The sequence below is a fragment of the Panthera onca genome, chromosome D3, assembly GCF_046562875.1.
Source record: "Panthera onca isolate mPanOnc1 chromosome D3, mPanOnc1 haplotype 2, whole genome shotgun sequence".
Lineage (NCBI taxonomy): Eukaryota > Metazoa > Chordata > Mammalia > Carnivora > Felidae > Panthera > Panthera onca.
The window spans coordinates 55,353,492-55,380,530 of NC_138350.1; the positions used below are offsets into that span (position 1 = coordinate 55,353,492).

Below are 27,039 nucleotides of genomic sequence, written 5' to 3' on the forward strand. Positions count from 1 at the left end.
CTCACTTGGCAACTTGGAGAAAATTTACATTCTGTTCTGAATTCAGCCTAGCATCTCAGACCTATCAATATCTATTTGTTGTTTTTCCTTCTTGTCAAAAGCAGATTTTCCCTCCCAGACAACTTTTCCCTAAAACTAATACCTTCTTAGTTAAAAGAAATCAGTTTCTCTCTTTTTGAGGTCATGAAAAAAGCCCAGTGTAATGGTTAGTCACTTTTTATTATGATGAATGAGTCAAACCTTAAAGTAATGTATGTTTTTAAGACAGACACTCTACAAATCTCTGTATATATTTTAACTAAAGGGTGTTTTGTTATTTCCATTTTTTAATATTTTTAAGATGTTTATTTATTTATTTTGAAGGGGGGAGGGTAGGAGGGTGAGAGAGAGAGAGAATCCCAAGCAGGCTCCATCCTGCCAGCACAGACCCCAACATGGAGCTCAATCTCATGAACCATGAGATCATGACCTGAGCTGAAAACAAGAGTCAGATGCTTAAATAACTGAGCCACCCAGGCGCCCCTCTTGTTTCCATTTTAATTGGTTACCTCTTAGGAAAATTTGGAAGTTTTCAGAGTGAAAAAACAAAGTATAAGGGAAATAAAAGATTTAAGGAAACCTTGATTTATAAAGCAATTTCAGTTTGCACTTTTGCTAATTTTCTGATTGTCTTAAATACCTTTCAAGGTGTTAATTACGCACCAGCATAGCAATTTAATTGGGTAGTTTTTTACCTCAAGCTAAATAGGAAAGTAAAGTTTGTATTGGCAAAAGCTTCCGGCTGATTGGCCTAAAAAAATAGAATATATTCCATTCTGCTAAAAACCAAATAGTGGGAAAAAAAGAGGAAAGCGTGTATTATGCATTGTGTTCCTGCTCTACATTAAAAGGGAAAATATGAAAATAAAATTTTTACTTTAAAAGTACAATTTTTTAAACAAAAAATGATAGGCCAATAGTGCATTTCACTTTAAAGTTTTTGCTGTACCTTCTACACTACCAATCAGTTAACTGCACTAGCAACTTTTCTCCACCAAGAATGGCTCATTGTCAGTCTTGTCATTGATTCGAAGGCCCAGCCCACCCATCAAGTGGACGGTTCTGATAGATACACTGTATACTGCATGCAGTATTCGCAAACATACCTGGCTCTGCTCTTTCTTTAGATGGCAATTAGAACTGCACGTGGGGAAACGTGGGTGGCTCAGTCAGTTAAGCGTCTGACTTCAGCTCAAGTCATGATCTCAAGGTCCTTGAGTTCTGTGCTGACAGCTCAGAGCCTAGAGCCTGCTTTGGATTTTGTATCTCCCTCTCTCTCTGCCCCTCCCCGGCTCATGCTCTTTCTTTCAAAAATAAGTAAACATAATTTTTTTTTTTTTTTAAAAGGCACACATGAAGTTGGAGATGTGCTGCCATAGCTCTTAGTACAAACAAAAGCATAGACTTTTTCTAGCACTCTTCCTAGTGTTGCCGTTCCAAGGCTGTTTGGCCTGCAGCATTAGGGACAATCTACGTTTTTCATCCTCAGTACACTTTGGCAGGTCTTCTTCCGGAATTGTGGCCGACGGCCAACATTCCATATGGGCAGTTTTACTGCTTTACTCCTAGAGGCATTGCATGTGCAGACTCACTTTGGAACAATATGCTGCTTTCCTGCTGGTTTGCACTAGACTCCTGGGAGTTTCCTGTTATCCATCCTCCTGAGCTTGACTTTCCACTTCCTAGATACTTAAGGGATTTCCCGATCTGTTTGTGAATCACACGGCCCCGTTGGGGATGATTCCTGATGAGCACAACTCTTGTACTTCTCCCCTCGGGGTGCACCGATGTTTCCCTACTCCTTACTTGCATTGTTAACGCCACTTTCTCTCTCTCTCTCTCTCTCTCTCTCTCTCTCTCTCTCTCTCACACACACACACACACACACACACAGGACCCTGATCCCAAGATGAGTTTAAGTAATGGCCCTCGGTGTGGAATCTTGTCAAACGTCTTTAGAAAATCTCTCTCCCCAACCCTTTTCTTCATCCTGTTTTATCTACTGAAAATGATCTTTAAAAAGATCCATTTGTATTTAAGTCCTTGGTGTGTCCCCCTTTTCCATTGTGACATCATTCGTCTCCACTCACTCCTTAAATTCCTTCAAGATTTATCCACTGCTAGGGCTGAGCAAGGTCTAAATTCACCCAATATTGGTGTGCTTATGGAGATCTACATTCCTGCATGCCCCCTGAATCCTTCTTTGTGACCAGGGTCACCTTTGCAATATGGCACAGTGGCTTGCATAACAATACATTCCAGTGGCCTAATTTCACCCTTGAGTTCCTGCAAAACTCTCATTGAGCTGCCCTCCACTTGGTGATTTATCTAGATTTATTGTGTCAATTTGGCAGAACAGCTCTGATACAACCACTCCTGGATGTAATAGCATTAATCTTGCATTTCCAAGAACAATACAGAACTGGCGATCTCCCTAGGATCTTCTTCATTAAAAGCTAAGGCTTAAGAATTCATCTGTGAGCTATCATCATTTCATCCTGTGGAGAACTCTCTGTTCCATCATTATCTGTGGTCTATCCTCTTTCTTGAGTTAAATTGTTCTCTCTGATTCATTGAAAGAAACTTGTATTGCTCTTGAAATCTCACATATAATGCTCCTCAATTTCTCTGCATTTTGGAGAAAACCTTATCATTGGCATTTCTCCTGTTCTTCCACATTTTGTAGATTTCCCTGTTCTCATAATTTGAACCATGTTTCAGCTTAGGAAAGGGAACTAATGATTTCCTAGAATAAATTTTTGATACTTCAAGTTATCCATGCAGTTGGGAATACAATACACATGGAATAATTCTGAATGAGGTTTTTTTTTTTGACAAAAGCATCGCGTTTTTATTACAGCTACCTGCTCCCAAATTAGCAAACAACTAAATGAGTGGCCATTTGAAATTCTAGGGGCACCTGTCATAAAGATTAATAGTCATTAATTAATATAAGAAATATATTGTTCACTAATTATGGGGGAGATGAAGTACAAGGCTGTAGGAATTCAACTAATTGAGAAGACATATATGGTCTCTGCCCCCAGGAATCTCACAGTGTGGGGTCAAATTACATGTAGATATGTAAATAAACAAAGGTCACTCAGTGTGATAGGTGCCAAATAGTAAGTAGAAGTGGAGGGAAGAGCATTTGCCTGCACATCCAGGGGAAAAGCTGTTTTCAGAGCAAATGGAGTGATGATATATGGAGCTGAGTCTTTGATGAACAGGTGACAGAGTCCTGGGCAAAAGGTGGTAGGAAGGGCAGGGGCATTAAACACGGGACTATGGAGTGAGGTTCAACAGAAATGGTAGCAGGGAAGACTGGAGAACACAGATAAACTTGTAATCGTAGCCTGTAGGCAAACGGAAGCAATTAGAGTTTTAAATAATGAAATAATATCATCAGGGTGCCTGGGTGGCTCAGTTGATTGAGCATCCGACTTCGGCTCAGGTCACGATCTCTCCGTTGTGGCTTCGAGCCCCACGTTGAACTCTGTGCTGCCAGCTCAGAGCCTGGAGCCTGCTTCGGATTCCATGATTCCCTCTCTCTCAGCACCGCCCCCCCTCCCCCCGCTCGCATACTGTCTCTCTCTCTTTTCTCTCTCAAAAGTAAACATAAAAAAAAAAATAATATGGTCGATTTTGTGATGTGAGTGTGCAAGCAGAGAGATCATTTAAGAAATTATTACAGTGTTCCAGCAAGAGCTGATAAAGCAATGGCGGTTGGAACGGAAAGCAGGGAATGGCCTTAATGTACAGTTCAGACGTATATTTGAGTCACTCACACATTTCAGGTGGTGGTGAATTAAGGAAGAGAACAAAGTCAAGGTTAACCCCTTCTCCAGAGTTCATTTTTGGGTAACTAGGTGCATGGTGAGTCTGACAACCAGAAGAGGGACTAACAACCAGAAGCAGATAGTAGTGGGTTGGTCTGAGTATTATGGGAGGGCTTTGTAAGGATAACGAGCTCTACTTTGAACATACTTAGTTTGACATGAGGTATCCAATAACTAATTACACAGATCTGGTGCTTAGGCTTAGAAATATAAACGGGAGAGCAAACAGCATAGGGCTCAGTCACTTTCACATTCTGGCTGGCTGTATTTGAGGTACTTACTATGCTAAGAATGACAGCAGCAAGGATGAATAACATCATCTATCTCTGGAGTCTAATAAGGAACAAAGACACAATTGTTTATTGCACCTTATTCCTCTAAAATGTCATATATACGGATCTTAGTCATATAAATGATTTATTCTATACATTAAACCCTTGTCAGTACTGACTTTACTTACGTTTAAGCCACATTATTATTTAAAATAACTCTGTTGATCATTCTTAAGAGGAGCAACTATCAAAGAAATGAGTTACTAATGTGATACACTTTCTGATTCCAAGGATACAAGAACGAACGGTTTATCCCAGCTGCAAAATCATTTAGCTGAAATATTATACTTCTTACAGTGTGCCCTTTATATCACAGTTTGTGAAGGACAAGTCAGTTACACTTCCTGAATCGATGAAGATTTGGCAGCTCTAATGTCAATTTGGTAGAAGGAGCTCAAACAGAGCTCTTACTTTGGCCCCTTTAAAATATCAACTCTCTTTGGAAAGTAAATGTATCACACAAACACAGCTTGTGGGTAGGAAATGATGGGTGAAGAAAAAAAAGGTGTGATGGAAAAATCCCCATAGTTACTCTAATAAAATTCAGGAATTCTCCTACCAAATTTTTTTTTTCCTGAAACCATGTTTAATTAAATTGTGGAGACTGTGGAATCATCATGCATAAAATTATTTTATGAAACCCCAAGTGAAAATCATGTTCTGTAATTGTAATCCATGGCTAAATAGTACATATCCCTCTAGCTGCCAGCTCATGCTTTGAACAAGTGACATAGACAAAGAATAACTTGAAGATTCTGCTCTCTCTTGAAAAAATGAAACATTGAATAGTCAGCTTTTCAGAAACTTGTGTTCAATTGTATTCATGGTCTTTTCTAAAATGGTTATGTTCACATAATGTATGCAGCTACGGTGTCCTATGATTTCTACAGAACAGAAAATGTCAAATCGCATTACTGGAAGTTCTCCAAATGACATCTTTTTTTTTTTTTTTTTTTTTCTGTTATTAAACAGGGAAGGCCATGGTAAAATTTCAGTATTTGCTGTCAAAATGGCTTTAGCCACGTTGTGTGGAGGGAAGATCATGGACAAATTAAGATGTAAGTTATTCTTTGTGTCTCTCTTCGCCGATCCCTCCCGTATACCATTCTCCTTTCCCCATTTCCTCTGTGTCCTGCCACCCACTTTGACTTTCCTCATTCTACGAGAGCTACTTGAGATACAATCTTCATGGATCTTTGCATTGTGTCAAAGAAATATTTTCATATTAGGTAAATGTTAATGATATTAATATTTTCCTTCTACTTATGGATTAGTATGTTACAACCTGTTGACTATCACCCACTAGGCTTTTTGTAATATTAAAGTAAGATATATATTCTTTCAAGTTGATTGTACTGTGCTGCCTCACAGGTATAAGTCTATCGTCACAGGGACATGAAGGCCATGTCGGAAGCCTTCTTTTTTTAGGTAATCCAAAGCCAAGACTCCTGGCACATTTCCTCATTATTCTCAGCCGGTGCTGTTCAAGTCACTGGGAATTCCGAAGGTTCCAAAATAGACATTGCCAGGGTTACAGGCATAAGAATCACACAGAGACGCTATAGACTGAGAATTAACTGGATTCCAATAAAAACGTGATAGCTAGGGTGCATCAAGTGATTGTGGGCCTTTTATGTACATTTTGTCGCTAAATGTGGTAGTTTTTTAACCAAGAAAACACAGGCATTTTGTTTGCTTTAGGTAAAGAAGCTGAGACTCGGGTAGAATGAAGTCATTATAGTTGAGATGGCACCAGGATTTGAACGTGACTTTTTTTTTTCTCTAGTGGTTCTGAAATTTGTGGATCTATAGAATCATCTGGAGAGCTTTTTAAACTACAGATTTCTGGGTACCACTCCCAGAGTTTTTGATTCAGAAGACCGAAGGTGGGACGAGGGGGCAAGAATTTTCATTTCTAACTATTTTTAAGTGATGCAGTGTTTAAAAGAAAAATTTCCACTTAACCCCTTTCCCTTACCTGAAATATTATGAGTTTGGGCTGTAATGCTGTGTGGGAAAGGAGCACTGTCATGGAACCGGGAACCCCAGCTTGCAAGCCCAGCCATGTGACTAATTGGCTGAGTTATTCTGTGGACATTACCTCACTTCTTTAGTCCTCAGCTTCCATCTCTGTCCCAAACTTGGGGATTTTGTTAGACACCTGGAGGTTCCCTCCCGGCTCTAATCATCTGTGATTCGCCGCCTCCAGGCTCTTTTCTCACCTGCTGCCTGTCAGCTTTTGAGTGTGATCTCTTGCTTCTTGAGGCACCAAGACTGAAAAATGAAGGAAGATACAGAAAGAAAAAAAAAAATCCTCTGGAATTTCCCCAGACATGCTGCACAGCAGAGTTCTGTCATTGGGCCAGTAGATAAGTGGTGGAAGGCACATGGAAACCCCACAACCACACATCTCCCCTCACCCTGGGAACCTCCTTTCATGGACGAGCCAAGTGAAGTAAGGATTCAGAGAAGCCCAAGCAGACCTGACAAGGGAGAGTTTAGTTTCTCTTTAGTTATCCCGAAAGAGATTTTGAAAATTAAAAACTATCTGCCTCAGTGCTTAATTGAGGATAGTAGTGAAATGAGAAGGTGATGGGACCAATGTCCTTTTTAAAAAAAAAAAAAATTTGTTAATGTTTATTTATTTTTGAGACAGAGAGAGACACAGCATGAGCAGGGAAGGCGCAGAGAGAGAGAGGGAGACACAGAATGTGAAGCAGGCTCCAGGCTCTGAGCTGTCAGCACAGAGCCCGACGCAGGGCTCGAACTCATGAACTGTGAGATCGTGACCTGAGCCGAAGTGGGACGCTTAACCAACTGAGCCACCCAGGCTCCCCCCAATGTCCTTTTTTGAAGCATAGCTCCAGAGTAATCCAGGAAGCATTTCCTTCGGGGTTCGGCTGAGAGGAGAAAGTTTAGCGAAATGAACCAGGGCAGAGGAAAAAATCTTGAAGGCCTTGCCTGATGATCTCATGTCATGATTGGCCACTTATGCTGAGGACATCAGATACTTTTTTTTTAAGTCTTGAGAAACATTTCCAAATACTTACTCAATGTTATATTAATAGGCACATAGACAAAAAGATTCCATATTAAAACACGTTTGAGGAACTTAACTAAGAGAACCAGTTTTCTGACCTTCCTTGGGGTCCTTGGGGCCTTGCATGAACCAGGCTAATTAATGCTGTGCCAGCAAGGTTCACAGTGCTGTCCATCTCTCCATTCAGGCTTCCTCAGTGTCAGATTTTGTCCCTCTGCTGGGGGAAAAAGGATACTGCAATCTCAAGAGTCCCATCTCACTCCAGAGGCCCCCAGCCCCCAGTGTGGCATCAGAAACCAGTTGCTACACCAGTTACTGGTAACAAGAAAGGGGTGCCCATGATGGTGAGGGAGGAGCCCACCTCTGCCCCCTGGGCTGGGAAAGACCTCTGCTTTCCCTTCTTAGCCTGGGAAGAAACTTGGGGCCAATAAAGACAAAGGGAATGGTCGTTAGGTAAACAAGCAACCTGTGTCTGCAGAGTTAAGCTCAAGGTAACTAAGTTTCTGAGCAGATCTTCACCAAATGTCAAAACCCGGCACATCCAGGAATTCAAAGCAAACAATGTAATTGCTAGGGTGCTTTCTCCTCACCCCACCATCAGTGAGCAAAGCATGCATGCTATCTGTGGCCAAAGTAAATCCTTTTCAGCACAGTGAAAGAAGTTAAACACATGAGTCTCACTGGGAGTAAACTATGTTCTCCAGTCTGCGGAAATAAGTTTCGGTGTCACAACTTCTGTAGAACCACAAAAACAGAGAGTGCGATCTTGAGATATATCACATTGCCCTCTCCCAGAGCAGTGGACCTGAATCACAGCCTAATATGCCCCCAGCTCTGGGGCTCAGGAGTGACTCTTTGTGTACTTAATCCCAGGAAGGTTTTAGTGGTATTCTGGTTAGTCGATTGAGAGCACTTTGATAAAAACAATTTAACTGAAAGCAGTTTGGTTGGAAGAATCTCTCCAAAATGTTAATAGTCAAAAATGCATATCTTGAGTCACCGATATTTTTAATTTCAGTGGTAACTATTAACTAAATATGCAAATATAGGCAAATCTGCCCATAGACCACAGTGGCTGACTCTTGCCGAGCAGGATTCTGTTTTCTCTGGTCTTCTTTTGCCGGCTTCGGCTGCACTTAATGATAAAACAGGCGAAGTAATGATTTTCTGCATTGCTTTTGTCAAAAAGAAAAAATCAAATGAAAGGATATGGAATTTCTCAGGATTTGAGGGTTTTTGTTTTCCCTTCTTTAAGTTCTAATTTGCTTCAGCCAATAGGCCAGCTGTGCTTGTCTGGCAATTTTTCTGTTTTTGTGCATAGGGATGAAGGATATTTAGTTTGTTCCAACTAGCCCCTGCCGGTGAGTGTGGGGCAAGAGTAATTGCTGAAAACAAATTAGGAATTTGAGAAAGCAAAAAGCAGAAAACAGAAAATTTTCAACTGAATTTTTCAAAGTGCTTTAAAATGCATTAGAAAGGACAACAACTCCATGTTGCATCACCATTTCCAGTGCTCAGGGCCACCAGGAACCAATTGTGCAGGGTGTCCACTGCATGCCTCCGAGCTGCTTAGAGTGTGAGGGCGCCCCCTGCAGCCATAGCACACACGGACCTAAACGTAAACTTGACGGAATAAAATACCTGTTTCTGTCAAATTGTTCTTGGTCCAGTTATAAGCTATTGTTGTCATGAGTTGGAGCACCTGTTTATGCTTCTTTCTCTGGGCTCCCAGATAGTCCTAAGAACCATAAGGAATTCTGAATTTAATGCCATTAACCTAGAAAATCAGGTGCTGTTCTAAAGCTTCTGAGGAGGGCTTGTTTGGTTTTGTTTAAAAGACCAGCATTATAGCAAACACCGTGGATTTGTTGAGTTTCTATAACGGAACTGGTTGTTTTGCCTCCACACCTATCTCCGCGGTAATATTTCTGACTCACTGGCCTGCCTTAAGTCTTTAGTATCTCCCCAACATCTCCTGGACACCACCTAAATTCCTTAGAAGAGGCTAGAAGCTCTTCATATCTCTGCCTCATCTCCCACCGAGCCCTTATGTGCACCCAAGGCCCCTTGACAACGAACTACTTGCAGAGCTTGAGTGCATCATGCTTGAGCATGCCTGTGCACATCCTGGTGCTATTTCCTAAAGCTTCACTGGCCCCTGATTGTCCTTTATACTTGGCCTAGAAGCCACCTCTATCACCTAAGAAGACCTAAAAGTCACCTGTGAAAGGAAGTCTTCCCTGACCCACTCCTCACTCTGGAAACCCTCTTTGAACCCTTGCTGCCTCCTGTACACCCTACTGTTCTGGTATTCACGCCACCGTGTTACAATTTATGATGTCATATGATGCACTATGTAAGCATGTCTCTGTATCCCCAGGGGACTGGGACCTCCCAGAGGTCAAAATCTATGCCCTGTCACTGACCAATTCACAAAATTGGAATATGGCCAGTAGGCTAGATAATATTAGATAAGATTAGCGTATCAATGTTACATATACTGAAGTGGATAACTACACTGTAATCCAGGGTCAACACGCTATGGCCCATCAGCTAAGAATAGTTTTCCCATTTTTAAAGGGTTGTATAAAGTACAAAGAGGAACGTGTGACAGAGACCATGTGTGGTCCACAAAACCTAAAATATTACTATCTGGCCCTTTACCAAAAAAGTTTGCTAACCCTTGCTGTAGTCTCATAAAAGGACATACCCTTATTCTTAGGGAGGACCCACGGCCGTGTTCAGAGGTAAAGGCCATGATATATGCAAATTAGTCTCAATTCAGAAAACGTGTTTGTACATACATATGTACACACGGACAAGTAGATGTAGACAGATGATAGATGGATAGATAGATGATAGAATGATAAAATAAATGGAATAAAGTGTTAATAGATGAATCTGGATAAAGGGCATGTGAGTGTCCTTTGGAGTACTCTTATTCTTGCAATTTTTTGTTAAGTTTGATACCATTTAAAAATAAAATTTTGTTTTAATTCACTAAAAAAATAAATACAAAAAAAGAACTATGTCCTGATTTTTCTGTACCTTCATTGCTTAGCACAATTTTACACATTTAGTATGTGCTAAGTGAATTTTAGTTGAATGAATCAATGAATGTAAATTCTTCTAATCTATTATTGTATGTGTCTAAATCACAGTGGTGATTTAGAGTATGATTGGGAACATTACAGAGCAATCCCATTGGGGAGGCAGTGTCTAAGCATATGAAGTAAATGACAGAAAAAACGTGAAAAGAAATCAATAGTAAAAGTAACTAACATTTCTGTACTGCGTACTAGGGGCCAAGCACTATTCTGTGTCTTTTACATCTGCATGCTTGTCATCCATTAACTAATTTAATCTTTGAAGTAGCCTTATATTTTATTACGTACACATATATTACATATTATCAGCATATTGCATAATATATATGGCTATATACATATGTGTGTGTGTGTGTGTATATATATATATATATATATATATATATATATAGTCATATAACAATATATATATAAAACAGAAAGCCCAGGACTCAGGTACACACATATTTTGATAGCTTCCTCAGAGTTCCCTCGTTTATTTTTAAAAACCAGAGTGGCCATTAACAGCCACGTCCCATTAATCCCAGTGACCTAGCCCTAGTTCGGCTATTGCTTAGCAAAACTTCATCAACACAAAGGAGTTTCATATGAGCTTCAAGTTTGTGAAAGGTCAGTGTTGGTACTCCTTCTGCCTTTGCTCTAGTTAGAAATGTTGTCTAAATTTTTTCAGTGGGAGATTTGAAAGGCCTAGGCTACTTTTCAAAACTGTGTCCTGCCCTAGAAATAAAGCCCAGAAGATGGTCAGGATGTCCCAATTGTAGTTAACCAACCTGTCTAAAAACACACAAGGTGTCAGCTCCTACGCTCCTATAAGAAAGTCCACTTACTTTTCCTGGGTTTCCTTTTCCCTCTTTTTATTGGAATTCTTGAGTTTCTATATATGGGATTACATAAGAGTATTTTGCTTTGGGCAACTTTTTTTCTTTTCTTTCTTTCTTTTGCTTTTTTTTTTTTTTTTAATCCGTTAAAATGAAACATAAGAGAAAATTCACCAAGTTAACAGTTGTGAAGGCGAATGAAAACAACATTAATTTTGTTGCTTGGGTGAATTTTCTTTAGCCTCATAATTGATAAACTATTTGAAACAGTAGAAATCCTTTAGAACTGGAGTATTTGAAGGAAATGAGCGCCAATTCACAGCCTCAAAACATAATCCAGCTAAAGCCTGTAATGTGCTTAACATCTGACTGCAGTGTAAAAACCATGTCCCCACACTGCATTTTGACCTTGAGACATTAAGCCCAAACTGAACAGAGGCAGCATGTTGAATTTACAACAGTTTGTCCCAACAGCTGTACCCTCCTAGTCACAGTCTCGCACAGTGACAAACTACGATAGCAGACGCTTTCATGACCATAGTGACTTCCACAGAGGAATTATAAAGTACCTTGAGAAATTATGCCATTAATATCACTAAGTGCCCGTAGTGGCAGAAGCGGAAGAACAGAGGTTCAATGAAGACACGGGCTCTGTCTGGGACTCTGACTTTACCTCATTGATCTTCCCCAAGGCCAGGCTTCCCCTCCACTGCGTGAGTCAAAAGACCCTTCCCTGTAAATCAAGTACGTACCTTCCACCTAGCACACTGTGATTTATAGAAAGTTTTCTGCTTCTGTGGGAAGTTAATCAAGTGTTTTCATTATGTTCTTATCCCCATTGCATCTTTCATTTTTCAGTACCCTAAACCAAAACTCAAAGGTTTTTGTGATAATATAGATGGGCAAATAGCTAGCTAGATACATACATACATACCCCATTGTTGTAGAAAATGTTCATTGTGTGTTTCAATGAGGTCAGCAGATTCCTCACATATACAAAAATTCCTTCCATTGAGTGATGTATGAGTTGATAATTGACCTTAAAATAAAAATGGGATATTCTCTGTCTTATCAAAATATGCTAATTTTATCCAACACAATGCTGTGTTCCAGAATCAGCTACCTAAAAGACACCAAAGGAAACACAATGCCAGGAATACTTCAGCATAACAATTAACCTTTATGTTACTCTTTCATAAAAAAATTACTTATTCTGCTACATTTTCGGTTATTTGCAGCAGATATGGTGCACTGAAACAGCGGGGAATATTTAAGTGATGAATAAATATCTTTCCTTTTCCCTTCCGTCAGATATTTTCTCAATGATTTCTGACTCCAGTGGGGTGATGGTTTATGGACGATATGATCAGTTCCTGCGGGAAGTTCTCAAACTACCCACGGCGGTTTTTGAAGGTCCTTCATTTGGTTACACAGAACAGTCAGCTAGATCCTGTTTCTCTCAACAGGTAGGTGGGGGGTGGGGGGAAGGGGTCAGGGGGAAGGACATGTTAAAGGAAATATCTCTCAAACAGTAGTTTTTCTTCTGTATGTTCCTCCAAGTCACTACTTAGACAAATTCTTCATGATAAACTGTAGTGCATCTTCCAGTCTCTGACAACTGACCTCTGAACCAGGAACTGAACTCAGCATACCTGGAAAATAATAATTGGTGGCTCCTGACCGTGAGCCAGGCACCATGCTAAGTTCTTTACTCGAATTGTCCAATGCAATCCTTACGACAACCCTATACCCTCGGCGTCATGCCTGCGATTATCACTGTAGGATCAAAAGGGCCGAATTGTCACTCAGCCTCGTATGAAACGTAAGTCTGGGCCAGCGCCAAGCTTCTCCAATGTCTAGCAGAGGAAACAAGAAAGGAATCACATACCACGTGTAACACACCATCAGGGAGGCCCAAAATATGACAGACACGGATGCCCGCATCCCCCACAACGTGATGCATTAGGGGTTCAGAGTTACATGTTTTAACTGAGGGTGGTACAAATTAGCCCAGAGAAGCTATTTAGTGCTTGAGGGTTTCTGTGTTTATACCTGTCCAGTCACGTAGAAAGTCTTCATGTCTGGCACCATTCTCTGGAGTGATGCAATGGTAGTTTACGAATCCATAAACTGAAGGTTTGTTTAAAATTTTTAAAAAATCCAAACTAACCAAGAATGTCCTCTAAAAGGATCCCTTAAATAAGAAATCGGTGCAGAGCAGCTAGTGAGAAGCTGCATTTAACTGCCTGGCTAGTAAACTTCGTGCATCTGTTTACTTGTGACCTAGGAGGTCGAAAGTGCCTCAGATCCCTGCAGGTCATGGATTTATGTAGAATCACAACTGTACACAACAACCAATGAGAGATGGGATGGTTTGATACACTAAGTGCTAACTCTGCTCCCGTGTTGAGTCATCCAGACAGCCTTTCTGACCTCTCCCACTCCCCCACCCCCAGGCCAGCTTAGGTCCCTCATCTCTGCCTCCAGATGAAGCATGCTCCCCTTTAGATCTCCCTTTGAGTTGGTAACATCAGAACGGTTCCATCGCCTAAGCCTCCTTCTACACCACTTCCTCACCCAGCAGCTCTCATCAGTCCACAAGTCCTGCTCATTTCACCTTCTAAACGTGTCTCCAGTCACTTTCCTCATCAGCACCTGTTGCCTGCCCTATTGTATTATTCTCCACCCTGGCCCCCGGCCCCTGGATTTGTTTATTTGGTGCACGCCCCATTGCATTCCAAACTATTTCCGAAAGCCATTCTCAAGAGGCATCTTCAGAGGTTCTCAAAATGCATACAGTAGTACAACAGGGTAAAACTGCACAGAGAGAACATGAAGGAGGCTTCGTTTCTTCTCATCTATCCCTCACAACACCCCATCTAACCATGCCACTCACCTGCTGAGCAGCCTAATCGCCTGCAGGATGAATCTCCCTTTCTTCCAGACTCTGAGAGCCCTTCCATCCTTCTCCAGCTCACCCCTCTGCCTCCAGATGCAGCCTTCTATCTCTGTTCCTGCTCCAACCACTCCGTTTTCTGAGTCTGTGCTTCTCTGTCTCCAATGTCCTCCCATTTCTTGCCTCCAACTCCTTTTTCTTGCCCAAACATTGCTTTCCCCAAGAAGCCTTTCACAAAAGACATAAAGCCTCCTACCTTAACCATCTTCATATCTTAAACAGGTTGTTTCCCTATCTCATAAAAGGCACATGACAAATGCTTACCATACTGAATTTTACTGATTTAAGAGTTAGTGAGTCTTGGGGCACGTGGGTGGTTCAGTCAGTTAACTGACTACCTCTTGATTTCTGCTCAGGTCATGATCTCACAGTTTGTGAGATCGAGCCCCACATCGAGCCCCATGTCGGGCTCTGTGCTTACAGCAAGGAGCCTTCTTGGGATTCTCTCTCTCTGTCTCTCTGACGGGCCCTCTCTTGCTCATACTTGCTCTCTCTCACTCTCTCTCTCTCAAAATAAACAAATTTTAAAAAAGAGTGAGTCTTCCCTTTTAACTGAAATTAACTGTTAAAATACTGTGAATTAATTCAAAACACAAGTTTATTAGCCTAATTTTTTTCAGCTTCTTTACCCATTCCTCTATGGATGGACCCTTGGACTGCTTCCATATCTTGGCTATTGTAAATAATGCTGCAGTAAACACAATGGTACATATATCTTTTTGAATTCGTATTGTCATTTTCTTTGGGTGAATCCCACTAGTGGGATTACTGAGTCATATGGTAGTTCTATTTTTAATAGAACTTTTAATCCATACTGTTTTTCACAGTGGCTGCACCAACTTAATTCCCATCAACAGTGCCTGAGGTTCCATTTTCCCCACATCCTCGCCAACATTTGTTATTTCTTGTCTTTTTGATTCTAACCATTTTGATAGGTGTGGGGTGAAATTTCACCGTGGTTTTGATTTGCGTTTCTCTCATGATTAGTGATGTTGCGCATCTTTTCATGTGTCTCTTGGCCATATGTATATCTTCTTTGGAAAAAATATCTATTCAGGTCCTCTGCCCATTTTTAATTGGATTATTTGGTTTTTTGGTGTTGAGTTGTGTAATTGTCTATATATTCTGGGTGTTAACGCCTTATCAGATGTATGATTTGCAAATATCTTCACCCATTCTGTAGGTTGTCTATTTGTTTTGTTGATGGTTTCCTTTGCTCTGCAGAAGTTTTTTTATTTTGGTGTAGTTCCAATAGTTCATTTTGTTTCTTGTTTCTCTAGATGACTTTTTTTAAGTTTATCTATTTTGTGAGAGAGAGAGAGAGAGAAAGAAAACTCAAGCATGCACATGTGGGGGAGGAGTAGAACGAGAGGGAGAAGGGGGGGCGGGGAGGGAGAGAGAGATAATCCCAAGCAGGTTCCACACTGTCAGTGCAGAGCCCTATGTGAGGCTCAAACTCACCAACCATTGATATTGACCTGAGCCAAAATCAAGAGTTGGATGTTCAACTGACTAAGCCACCCAGGCACCCCTTGATGACTGTCTTTTATTTTAATACAACCTACCTGTTCAATAAGATTTATATATGATGTTACCACAGCACAAAGTTCCTTTTGAAATATCTTATAGACTGTCTTATTCCATAATTTTCTTATATATCTTCAATGATGAAAAATTTATATGTGTTGAAATCATAATAGCATTTTTGGAGACTTCCAGGAGTGATTTTCAGCCAGTTTCATGATCAAAATGGATAAGATTTTTTTAAGTATAAGAAGAGGCAACACAAATATAAATAAATAATAAGACCAGTTTATATTTGTGCTTCATAAACTGGCTATAACAGCAGTTTGAATGATGAAATTCTAAAATTGTTTGCATTGCTTCATTGGAGAAAGTACAAGCCATTCCAAGTAATTATTTTGAAAGACAGGATTATTTCAGATACTACAAATTGTGGTAACTTCTTAAAAAATGTTGTCTCATTACTTATACTTTACATAAATAGCTTTTTTTAATGTTTATTCATTTTTGAGAGGGGGAGGAGGGGCAGAGAGAGAGGGAGACACAGAATCCAAAGCAGTTCCAGGCTCAGAGCTGTCAGCACAGAGCCCAGTGCAGGGCTCAGACTCACAGACCATGAGATCATGACCTGAGCCGAAGTCAGATACAACCTACTGAGCCACCCAGGTGCCCCTACATAAATATCTTTTAATAATAATGTTACCACCTTATAATACTTAAGCTATCTAGTATTTTGAGGGAAAGCTACCATTGTAACTATCTGCTGGTAAAAAAGATTAATTAAAGAGTACCAAAATATTTTGTGTGTGAAATTACAAGGACTAGTATCAGATAGGTGCCTTGAAAAGGTATGATAGCTCTTCACAACTGATTTCTTATCTAAAGATATAAATCTATCCCTGGGCTGTCTGTTCTGTTCCATTGATCTAAGTATCTATTTTTGTGCCAGCAATACCGTTTTGATTACTATGGCTTTGTAGTATATCTTGAAATCTAGAATTGTGACACCTCCAGCTTTGTTTTTCTTTTTCAAGATTTTCCAAGATTGCTTTCTTTTTGCCGGGGGGGGGGGGGGGGAGGTCTTTTGTAGAGAACAAACAGATGGTGACCAGAGGGGAGATGGGTGGGGGGATGAGTGAAATAGGTGATGGGGATTAAGAGTACCATTCATGTTGCTTTTTAATGTTTATTTATTATTGAGAGACAGAGAGACACAGAGCATGAGCAGGGGAGGGGTAGAGAGAGGGGGAGACCTAGAATCTGAAGTAGGCTCCAGGCTGTGAGCTATCAGCACAGAGCCTGACGCGGGGCTCGAACTCACAAACTGTGAGATCATGACCTTCGCCCAACCAACTGAGCTACCCAGGCGCCCCAAGAGTACCATTCATCTTGATGAGCACTGAGTAACATATAGAATTGTTGAATCATTATATTGTACACCTGCAACTAATGTAACACTGTGTGTTAACTATACTGGAATTAAAATAAAATTAAAAAAAAAAAACAAGCAAGCAAACCAAAAACTACCCCATCCATCTGATAATACAATTCAAAATTTCAAATAAAATAGTGATTTTTGCATATAAACCTGTTATTTTTTTGTTATTCATCCTGCTATAATATCATGTATGCATATAACTTCTTATTTTTGTCATTTTGAAGGAAATTTAAAATCCATTCCTTTTCCATATCAGAAAGGACCAGGATAATGCAGACAGATGCAAACTGAGTTAAGAGGAAAGATATATCAAGAAGGGAAAAAGAATTTTTGGAACTATAGACTGTTCTAACAGTGAAGGGTCGCTCCCTCCTCACAGGATTTCCTCCTAATCTTGTATGGCAAGAACCATTCACATTAACCATGAAGTATTTAGTACTTACAGAAGTGGAGAAAGTTTAGAAGGGAAGTTGTCCTACAAATGTAGAATACCGAGCGACTGCTATGGGAATTGTGGCTTTACCATGACTGGGTAAAGTTGTAGAGAGCAAGTCTACTCTTTGTCTTTCCTTACCATTTTCATACTGCCCCTCATACACAAAAGCTACCCTCTCAGAATTGTCGCTCTCCCTATGACAATATTGACTCAGCCTCAATGGAGATAATCCAGTCCTATGTGTGTTTAAGTGTTAAAGCAACCAATGGTTTAAATTCAGAACTAGCTCTTTAGGTATTAGACTATATTCTCGTTCTTCATGTATTAGAGGTTAATGGAATGTCCTCTTTCTTTAGTCGCAAAGGGCATGTACACAGCAGGTAAATTCACATTATTCTCTGTTCTAAATTTTTGTGGGGTTTTTTTGATGCAGAAAAAGGTCACCTTAAACGGTTTCTTGGACACACTCATGTCCGACCCTCCCCCGCAGTGTCTGGTCTGGCTGCCCCTTCTGCATCGGCTGGCAAATGTAGAAAATGGTGAGTAGTTACTACTGAGCTACGGCAGTTTTTAAAATTATTGAAATTGTTCTCTCAAGTCTACAGTTATTAAGCCAAGGTCGCTTAGTCGTTTTGAGTTTCGAAAGACCCTTTCTCCCTGATCCGTAAGGCATTAGAGGCTCACTGCAAAATTAGGAGAGTCAATTCCATAAACTCATTAAATCTCGCTGTGTGCCTCTCACTTACAAGTGGAGTGTGGCTGTAGACTGGCTCTAGCCGCAGAAGAATTTCAATAATGAATATAACATTTTTTAGTATGATAGCGTTATGTTTAGGCATGAACTTCCAATACTGGTATTCATGGCATTGACTGTTCCTGGGCACTTGGCCAAGAATAGGTGGAGGAGATGGAAAGAAATTAGGTTATGGTACCTTGCTCCTCTGTAGTTATACGCTTCAAATGGAAGCTTTTGGTGATTGTGGTTACATAAATAACTTGACCAAAGGCCATTGCTTGGTAGCATGTAGACAGTTACTTGGATCTGATTATTTGTTAGCTTCAAGTCTCAAGTATTTTACCTCACCTGCTTTATAATTCAAATTGTCTGCCAATGAGAGTGAAGCGTCTCTCGAACTACCTGAATTAGAACTGTATTCAGATAATTTACACATCTCTTTGGGCATCTGCCTGTCCATCTGCCTCTCAGGAAAGAAAAAAAAATGTTAAATGGAGGCAATGTCACTCATGAAATAAGCCCATTAGCCACTCCATTATTAAAAAAAAAAATTTCATTCTCATCCAGTGTTTCTACTCTCCCTCATATCCCTTTCTTTTTTCTCCCTCTCATTTTCCATTTCTCTAACATTTGCTCTCTACCCATGCGACAGTCCGTTGTGTTCGTCATTGTACTTCTGAGTCTTCCAGCGAGCTGTGCTAGTCTCCTAGAGACAGAGAGCAGTTTGGGGGAAAGATGGGTCAGTTTGGGGAATTTATATTCTTGTAGTGTAAGAGATGGGAGTAAAAGAGCAAATGGCATTGCATAAATCTGGTATTAAAAGAAGACCTATCCTCTATCCCATTTCATTTCCTCCACCTTCCACACACATGCTTGAAAAGGACAGCGAGAGTCCAGGGATAAACATGATGCTTCTCTCAGGCAAAATTGACTATCATCTGAAATCATGGCACACAGCAAAACAATGCAATTCCCATTCGGCTGTACTTTTCCTTATTCTGGCTCATGCTCTGATTTGCTCATTTTTTTCTCCATTTACTACCCCCCTTAGTCTTCCATCCGGTGGAATGTTCTTACTGCCACAGCGAGAGTATGATGGGATTCCGCTACCGATGCCAACAGTGTCACAATTACCAGCTCTGTCAGGACTGCTTCTGGAGGGGACATGCCGGTGGTTCCCATAGCAACCAACACCAAATGAAAGAGTACACATCATGGGTAAGGCCAGGTCCAGTCAACACACACTTGGCTGCATGAGTGTCGCTTAGAATGCAAGGGAACATCAAGGATGGGGAGAGAATTAAAGAGCAAACCTACCTTCTCTAACAGTCCTTCCTTTCCTTTCCGTCCCACCCCCCACCTCACTGGGATGTCTTAATTGTTGTATCTGAATCCAGGGTCGCTTCATAAGACTTAAACTATAGGAAGACTCAAACTATGTTACTTCTTGGAATACAGACAACTCAGTACTGGGTTAGATAACAACTGACCAAGCACCTTCTGGAACATAATTTCTTTTTCACAGTAGGTTAAGGCTCTTTCCAAGTTTTGTTTTATTTTGTTTGTGGGAATCGCTTAAAAATTATTGTTTGTTTCTTTTTTTCTTGGTTTCCGAAGTTCTGTTAAGCGCGCGACTAGAGCATAAAGGAAAGACGTGTGAGCCACGCGTCTTTTTTTTTTTTTTTTTTTTTTTTTTTTTTTTACTTTTTTGGAGGAGGGGAGATTGTGTCTATATGAGCAAATCATCTTTTTGTAAATAGTGTGAGTGACCAACTTGCCAAAAATGACTTGTCAGTGTCTGTCCATGTGATGGATGTGTGGGAGGAATTTGACCCATGAGCTTGCTGTTCACGCAGTTTAGTTGGCTGACCTGTGTCTCAGTTACACTCCAAGATCAGTTCCCCGATGTTGTTCTTTGTACTTCTGTGAAAGTATTGCTGTATATATGGGTTGGTTTTTGTTGCATGAACCATCAGACCTGTCAACCCCTCTTGGAACAGTTCTGCGTTAAAAGAAAATGCAAACTTCTTTTGAGTTTTTTTCTATATTTTCTGTATTTCAATTAACCTATAGTCTTTATTAAAGAGGAACTTACTGTTCTTTTTTTATAAAGGAGGTCTTCAGAAAATGCATTTTAAATCAGAATGTTCTCTCTAGGAATTATTATTGGGAACCAAGATTCAGTGTAAATATATTACTTTTTTTCTAGCATCTGTCAGGTTGTGAATTCAAGGCATCACAGTGATTCACTAAGGCATCGTCTACTGAGGGCTTTATGCCAGTTCAGATGCCACCTCCCACCGTTGGTTATGTCACACGCTGAGGATGGATATACTAACACAGATCATGAAATACAATTTAGTGCAGAAGATAGGAAAAAACACTTTCTATTTTCTTATGGTCAGCAGCCTACCAATTTTCAAACTTGCTCTATCTCAGATCCTGGAGGGCTAGTGTTCAAAGACTAAGCATTTTTTCATTGTTGTTTTATATAAATACTAAAGTCAGTTTGGGAGTCTCTTTCTTAGGGATCGTGGGCTCTTAAAATTATATGGCAGGGCAATGTCTTTCCAAAGTAGAATCAGTCTCCTCAAGAGGATAAAGAGGCTCCAGTGTTTATGGGGGTGAAGGGCTGTTGCTGTGGCTGCGTTTTAAATGTTCTAAGAATTATATCTCCTAGCAGAAGAAGAGGGACTTCTTAAATGCCCCCATCACTTAGCTTTTAAATAATGAAGACAAAAGTCACTTCATTGTATTGCCACTTCTGGGCTCTGTGTGTAAAAGAAAGCGACAAAGTTGTTAGTGGCTTCTCATGGAAAAGTTGGCATAAAGATTTATTAAGTGTGATAGATTCTTTTTGATAGATTTGGCTGGAAGATTTTAAGATAAACATCCTACTGGTCTAAATGAAAAAGAGCGATCATGATGCTCTGGAAAGAACATGAATTTTAAACCCTAAAGCCTCAAATTGAAGCTCCACTTTTCCTTTTAACTGGATGTATCCAGCCACACCTGAGACATTTTGCACCTGGATGCCTGTGAAAGCTTCTGCTCATCTTCTTACGTCCACTCCTATCTCCTCCCAAATCATTTTCTGTTCTTAAGCAGGAGCAATCCTTCTAGAATCACCTCTGACCCTGTCACCTCTATGATTTAAGTTCTTTCATTGTCTCCCTCTGCATCTGAGATAAAGACCACAGTCCTTGATGTGGCATAGAAGGACTTCAATGATCTGCCTTCTGCTTTCGTCTCCAGAGTGGGGTCTCTTCTTCCTCCATCTGGAATTACCTTCTCAATCCCTTGAGTTTTGATCAGAAGGACTCCTGCTGGTCCCTTGAGTCCCAGCTCAGATGTCCTATGCACAATGACTGCTTCCATTTATCACAGCATTTGCTAACACTAAGCAGCAGGAAGCAGGTACTCTGGTGGCTTGTCCCGGCACTTTAGTCCCAGCACTGAGCCAACTCTCTGACTTAGAGTAGACACGCACAGAAGACTTCATGCATAAACCAGTGAATGAATGAGTGAGTGAACGAGTATCTATTGTTAGAGCAAATCATCTCATAAAATACTACGTAAATATTAGTTATTGTCACTTCTACCTTTCTTCTCCTTTCCAGAAATCACCTGCTAAGAAGCTAACTAATGCATTAAGCAAGTCTCTGAGCTGTGCTTCCAGCCGTGAACCCTTGCACCCCATGTTCCCTGACCAGCCTGAGAAGCCACTCAACTTGGCGCACATCGTGTGAGTATCTCTGCCCTCCAGATGAAAAGATGTCTTTCGTCATTGACACACGTCCACATACATACAAGGCAAATTCATGTTTGTTGTCAGGGACCACATTTTACATTTTAATTTAAAAAAAAAGAAAGTGAAAATAACATGATTATAATTTTTACTCTAGGGGTATACAGTACTTCTGTCTTGATGTGCAAGTAAAGTATGCAACACTAATGTAAATCACCTGTAGGTGGAAAATATTCAAAAAGCATCATTATAAAATATAGATGTGAGAGAGTTTTTATAATTGAACATTAACAATCAATGGAATTAATTTTAAGAAAATTTTAAGGCGCACTAAGCCTTAATATCATGTGTGCTTTGGGTCCCCAAAATAAAAACTCTTTGCTGCATTTATCTGCAGAGCCAGTCATCTTAAAGATGTCAACAAATCTAGAAATTGTCATTGTCTTATCCTAAACTACACAACTTTAGAAGAATCATGACCTGTGCGTGGGAAGGTTGAAGAGGGAGAGTTGGGTGGTAAAATTCATCAGAACATCCAAAAATAGACTAAAAAATTCTTTCTCCAAAGTATTTGTGAGTTTGGTGGGTAGAGAGTGGGCTAGGAAAGAGTGCTACCACCCATTCTTTCCACCCCCCAGAAGCCTCATGCCTGGGAGCCTCTCTCAGGCCTGCATGGCCAGATTACAGGGGAGGCTGAAGTAGAAGAAAATATTTCTTCCTTGGTGTTATCTTGGGCTGAAAAGAAGAAACAAGCATATCGTCTGCATCCGTGCCCAGTTAGGAATTATGTAGTCAAAGGTATGTCAGAAAGGCTCTAGAAAAGGTGGTCTCCCCTCTATACACACTCCTTTTTGTTTTGCACCGTTCAGCAGGACCTCCTGCACCGCAGGGCCTATGTTTGCCTGTTGACATCCAGAGCTGAGCTGATCAGACCTATCAAGATTAGGAATCCACCAGGGCAAAGTCCATGCTTCAGGCAGTTCAGAATATGACCCATTAAAGATGCCGTGATGGATGCGACCTTTATGAAAGTAGTAACTCTTTCCTCTGATGGACCTAAGCAAATACCATCAAATGATTTGTGCTGTGACATGTCTATGGCTTTATGTAAATACTACAAGGCTCTGTCTGGTTTGCTCCCAAGTGTGTTTTGAGGGTTCACTGCCTTCAGCAATACACACAGCCTGGAGGCTTTTGTTGCGGGCATGGGCTAAGCATCCAAAAAACTAATGTAAGCCAATTAGGTAGAATGTGGTTAACTTATTTTTGGAAATTTTTATCCTGAAAATAAGCCAGGGGTAAATAAATCTGGGGAGTATCCCAAAGGGCCAATCACTTGCAGAAAACGACCTCATACGAGCTGTTCTTATTAAGATCTCAACTGTTCTTCCCATAGCCAGAGACAATCACTAAGTTTTTAATAAAAGAATAAAACTGAGAGCAAGTCTATGCTGTCTGACCTCTGCCATGGAGTCATTTCCTACCAGCCTGGCTAGGAGTTTCACCCCAGAGAACAACGTTCAATCAGAGCTGATGGGTGTAAGGAAAATAGAGAGTGGATGTGACAGCCTGACTCCAAGAGCTTTGAAGTGGAACAGAATTAGGATGCTTCCTCCCACTTGGAGACAAAATTAGGAAGTGAGGCAGAGTGAAATAAATTTCATGGTCAGTCACACTGCAGTATTACCTAGCACAAAGCCTGTGCTCCGGCCTGGTGTGTGTGTGTGTGTGTGTGTGTGTGTGTGTGTGTGTGTGTGTGTGTGTGTTATTTAATTGGCTAATGAGTAAACAAACTTTTAACCTTAATTTCTGATGTGTTATTCAATGAACTAACTGAGGGCAATCTCTGCACAATTTGAGTTCCTTGAAGAGTTTCAGGATTCTCTTAAAATTCTCCACTAATATGCTTTTTTCTGGAAAAAGTTCCATATATTTAACCAGATTCTCCAAATAGTCCTCGAATCAAAGTAGTGATCTATACTCACTGATAATATATTTTTCCAGGGTGAATGTCTCAACTTTAAAATGCAAATTGTAGAAAATATTTCATTATTGAAATAACATACAAGAAATTCTGCACGCAGAATGCCCAATCTATATTAGACCAGAATTTCTTTTCTGTTTTTAACTTTAGACGTTTTTCTCTCATTTACTATTCAAATGTCTTTTTCCTAAATAGATACCCATGTCTTTTTCTTTTTGTTTTTTGGATAGGGGTATCTAAGACTTCTAATTTTAAAATATGCTGTTCATTTAGCTATTCTAAATTATCATAGATACATAAGGCTGCTCAAGTGGTGACATTTTGGTATTTTGGCATTTGTTCTTAGCTATTGTATTTCTTGTCAATTTTACCATGATTAACAGTCTCTATTCTATTCAATTCCTTGCTGCCAAAAGTGATACTTGGTAAGTAGTTCAATAGTCCCCTGTGTGCTTATAAAGACTTATAATCATAAGTGGTTATGAGACACAAAACAAGTGAGTAACGTGAGGCCACTTTAAAGGTAATTCTGCCTTCAGCTGAACACTTTCCATTCACAAGACAAATGCCAATTTTATAAAAACGTCCTCTGTGAAGGTCTCGTCCACAGGGAAAAGTTTGCACTAGATCCCTGTGACTTTATCTTGTGGAGCTATTTCTTGTTCATAAGAATAAATACGTTTAAAATTCCCAGCGTGACCTACTTATTAGGTAAAGTAACTTCTCATTTGATTATGGAGGAAATAGGAACCTCAGTTCCTTTGACAGCCACCATTTGGTGCCAAGGTTAGTTATAGTTGTGTCCCAAGTTCAACATTTCCATGATGAACCTGAAACATGAAGCCATTCGCTAAGAAACTGCAGTTTCAGCTTTGCGGTGGCCAGGTTCCATAGAGTAAATTTACTAGGCTCGGTAAAAAGCATTCCAACTCTACTTGTTTTCTCATTTCCTGGAGCTAGAGCACAAAGGGAAAATTAAAAAAGACAAAAGAAAACCAGAAACGTGGGTCAAGTTGATAGTTTCAAACTTCTTGCAAAGTTAACAATGCAGGTATTTCATTCTTCTTACTGTTTTAAAATCTGATTTACCTAACTTTTCAAAAATCACATAGGACATTTGCATAAAATTAACATCCTTCTTACGAAATGAAAGTGTTGTGATCAAGGTAGAATTAGTTTTAAACTAGCCTCATGTGGGCCAAGACACATCCTAGATAAATAATGCAAAACGCTAAGATAGTCTTCAAAACTCCAGCTAATATATTTACAGTAGATAAAATAGTTAAGCGCTATTTTGACCTCATCCAACAGATAACGTCTTTAAAAATCTTAGAATACTGTTCAGCACCACGTACCGGGAACCAAAATTTCAGTGAATTTTTGCAAATAGTGCTGTCAAAATTATAGCATCGCGTCCACTCCCATAAACGCACTGAGACAAACAAGTCTACCTTTTCCCCAGGATCTCTGCATTGTGGAATCCAACACCAGCTGGTTCCCTAAGGTAGAAACTAAACCATTGCAAATGTGTCTCTTGATCAAGCCAACACAACTAGATTCTGTAGGCTACTGTGATTAATATCTAGTGTTCAAGAATTCTGCACCGTCAAACTCGAATATGGAACTACCCTGAGATCAAATGTCCTCTGACTCAAAATGATGCCTTGCCTCATTATCCATATTCTGAACTCTCAATTCCATCTCATAGAGCATATTCCAGCGAACCTAACATAAGACTAAAAACCACTTGGAGATGAGATAGGCATCTCAGCTCTACCATTTTGCCTGAACCAAGACCTTAGTGATAGGGACAGAATGCCAGGCGATAATGGAAAATACCGTTGGAATGGCAGACCCCGTGTAGTCGGAGCTTGAGGCCGTGTACAATTCTGAGAAATACTGAACCCTATTTTCTTTCTCTCATCATATGAGAAGAACTGAAGTTTATGGGATGCCTTGCACTATGTGCCCTATTATACGGAACATCCAGATAATAGAAACTCACTAAACCCTGTGGTGTTTGACAGCATCTTCACATAGAACAAATAGGGCATGGTATGCTTTTGCAACTGAGTCGCTCCAGACCAGGTATATTGAGAAAGGGCCATTGTCACGCGGAGCACAGGAAAAGCTTCTGAAGCCCCAGGAATCCTCTGCTTTCCAAGAGGATGTAGATTCTGCTTATCATTAATTTTTCAGAGCTTCTCCTTTTAGAAGACAGTGGATCTGAAGCTGCCCCAGAGTCCTTGCTCCATTCAAGCATGTGACTCAGTGAAACAGCAAGACTCAAAGCTCACGGATAAATATTCCTATGGCATCCAGAGGTCTTCCTCCTAATTGTTAATGGACATTCCACGTTTTCAAGGAAATGTAACTTCCCAGAACACTTAAATAATTTCAGTGCAAAATGCAAAATTTTGTGTTGATCCTGGGGATGATAGATCTCTGATCTTTGCAGCCCTTTTCCTGGAGAGATGGTGGATAGTTTTTAACTTGTGACTTTTACTTGTTTTAACTTTCCACCCACACTGTACTTCGTTTTAGGCCACCCAGACCTGTAACCAGCATGAATGACACCCTCTTCTCCCACTCTGTCCCCTCCTCAGGAAGTCCTTTCATTACCAGGAGGTAAGTTCCCATCTTATTATGAAATAAGCCCTCTCTTTGGTAATGACCCCTAATTCTGGGTTAAGAAAAATTTTCTAATGTAAGCCAAGTGTGGAAGATGACTGTTTGAAACTAGTTTGTAAATATCTTTCACAGTTTTCGCTTTCGCTCATTTGGATGCTTTCGAAGATGGCTGGGATGGCTTTTGGGATTAATGTCACTTCTGGAAACTTGCATTTACGATTCACCCACAGTAGGAATGTGGGATATGTTTAAGTTTTATGATCAACACACATGTATTCCATCTCGTTGAGAAAGTCACCTTTGTATCACTTGGAATGGCCCATTTAAGCCGGGGAATTGGAATTTCAAGATGCAATGGGAAATTTATTACGTACGTTCTGAAACATGGTATAATCTCATCTCAAAATTTGG

At 40.2% G+C, this 27,039-nt stretch overlaps 1 protein-coding gene across 31 annotated transcripts in view; it reads left to right on the plus strand.

The window, feature by feature from the left end:
* DTNA (dystrobrevin alpha) overlaps nucleotides 1-27,039 on the plus strand; it is a 355,063-nt gene that overhangs the window by 264,671 nt on the left and 63,353 nt on the right. For all 31 annotated transcript variants that reach the window (XM_081790787.1, XM_081790789.1, XM_081790788.1 and 28 more), the window contains 6 exons: nucleotides 5,183-5,268; nucleotides 12,487-12,641; nucleotides 17,963-18,068; nucleotides 19,317-19,483; nucleotides 21,886-22,010; nucleotides 26,542-26,625. In XM_081790787.1, the coding sequence (XP_081646913.1) occupies nucleotides 5,183-5,268; nucleotides 12,487-12,641; nucleotides 17,963-18,068; nucleotides 19,317-19,483; nucleotides 21,886-22,010; nucleotides 26,542-26,625 (723 nt within the window). The remainder of the gene's footprint in view (nucleotides 1-5,182; nucleotides 5,269-12,486; nucleotides 12,642-17,962; nucleotides 18,069-19,316; nucleotides 19,484-21,885; nucleotides 22,011-26,541; nucleotides 26,626-27,039) is intronic.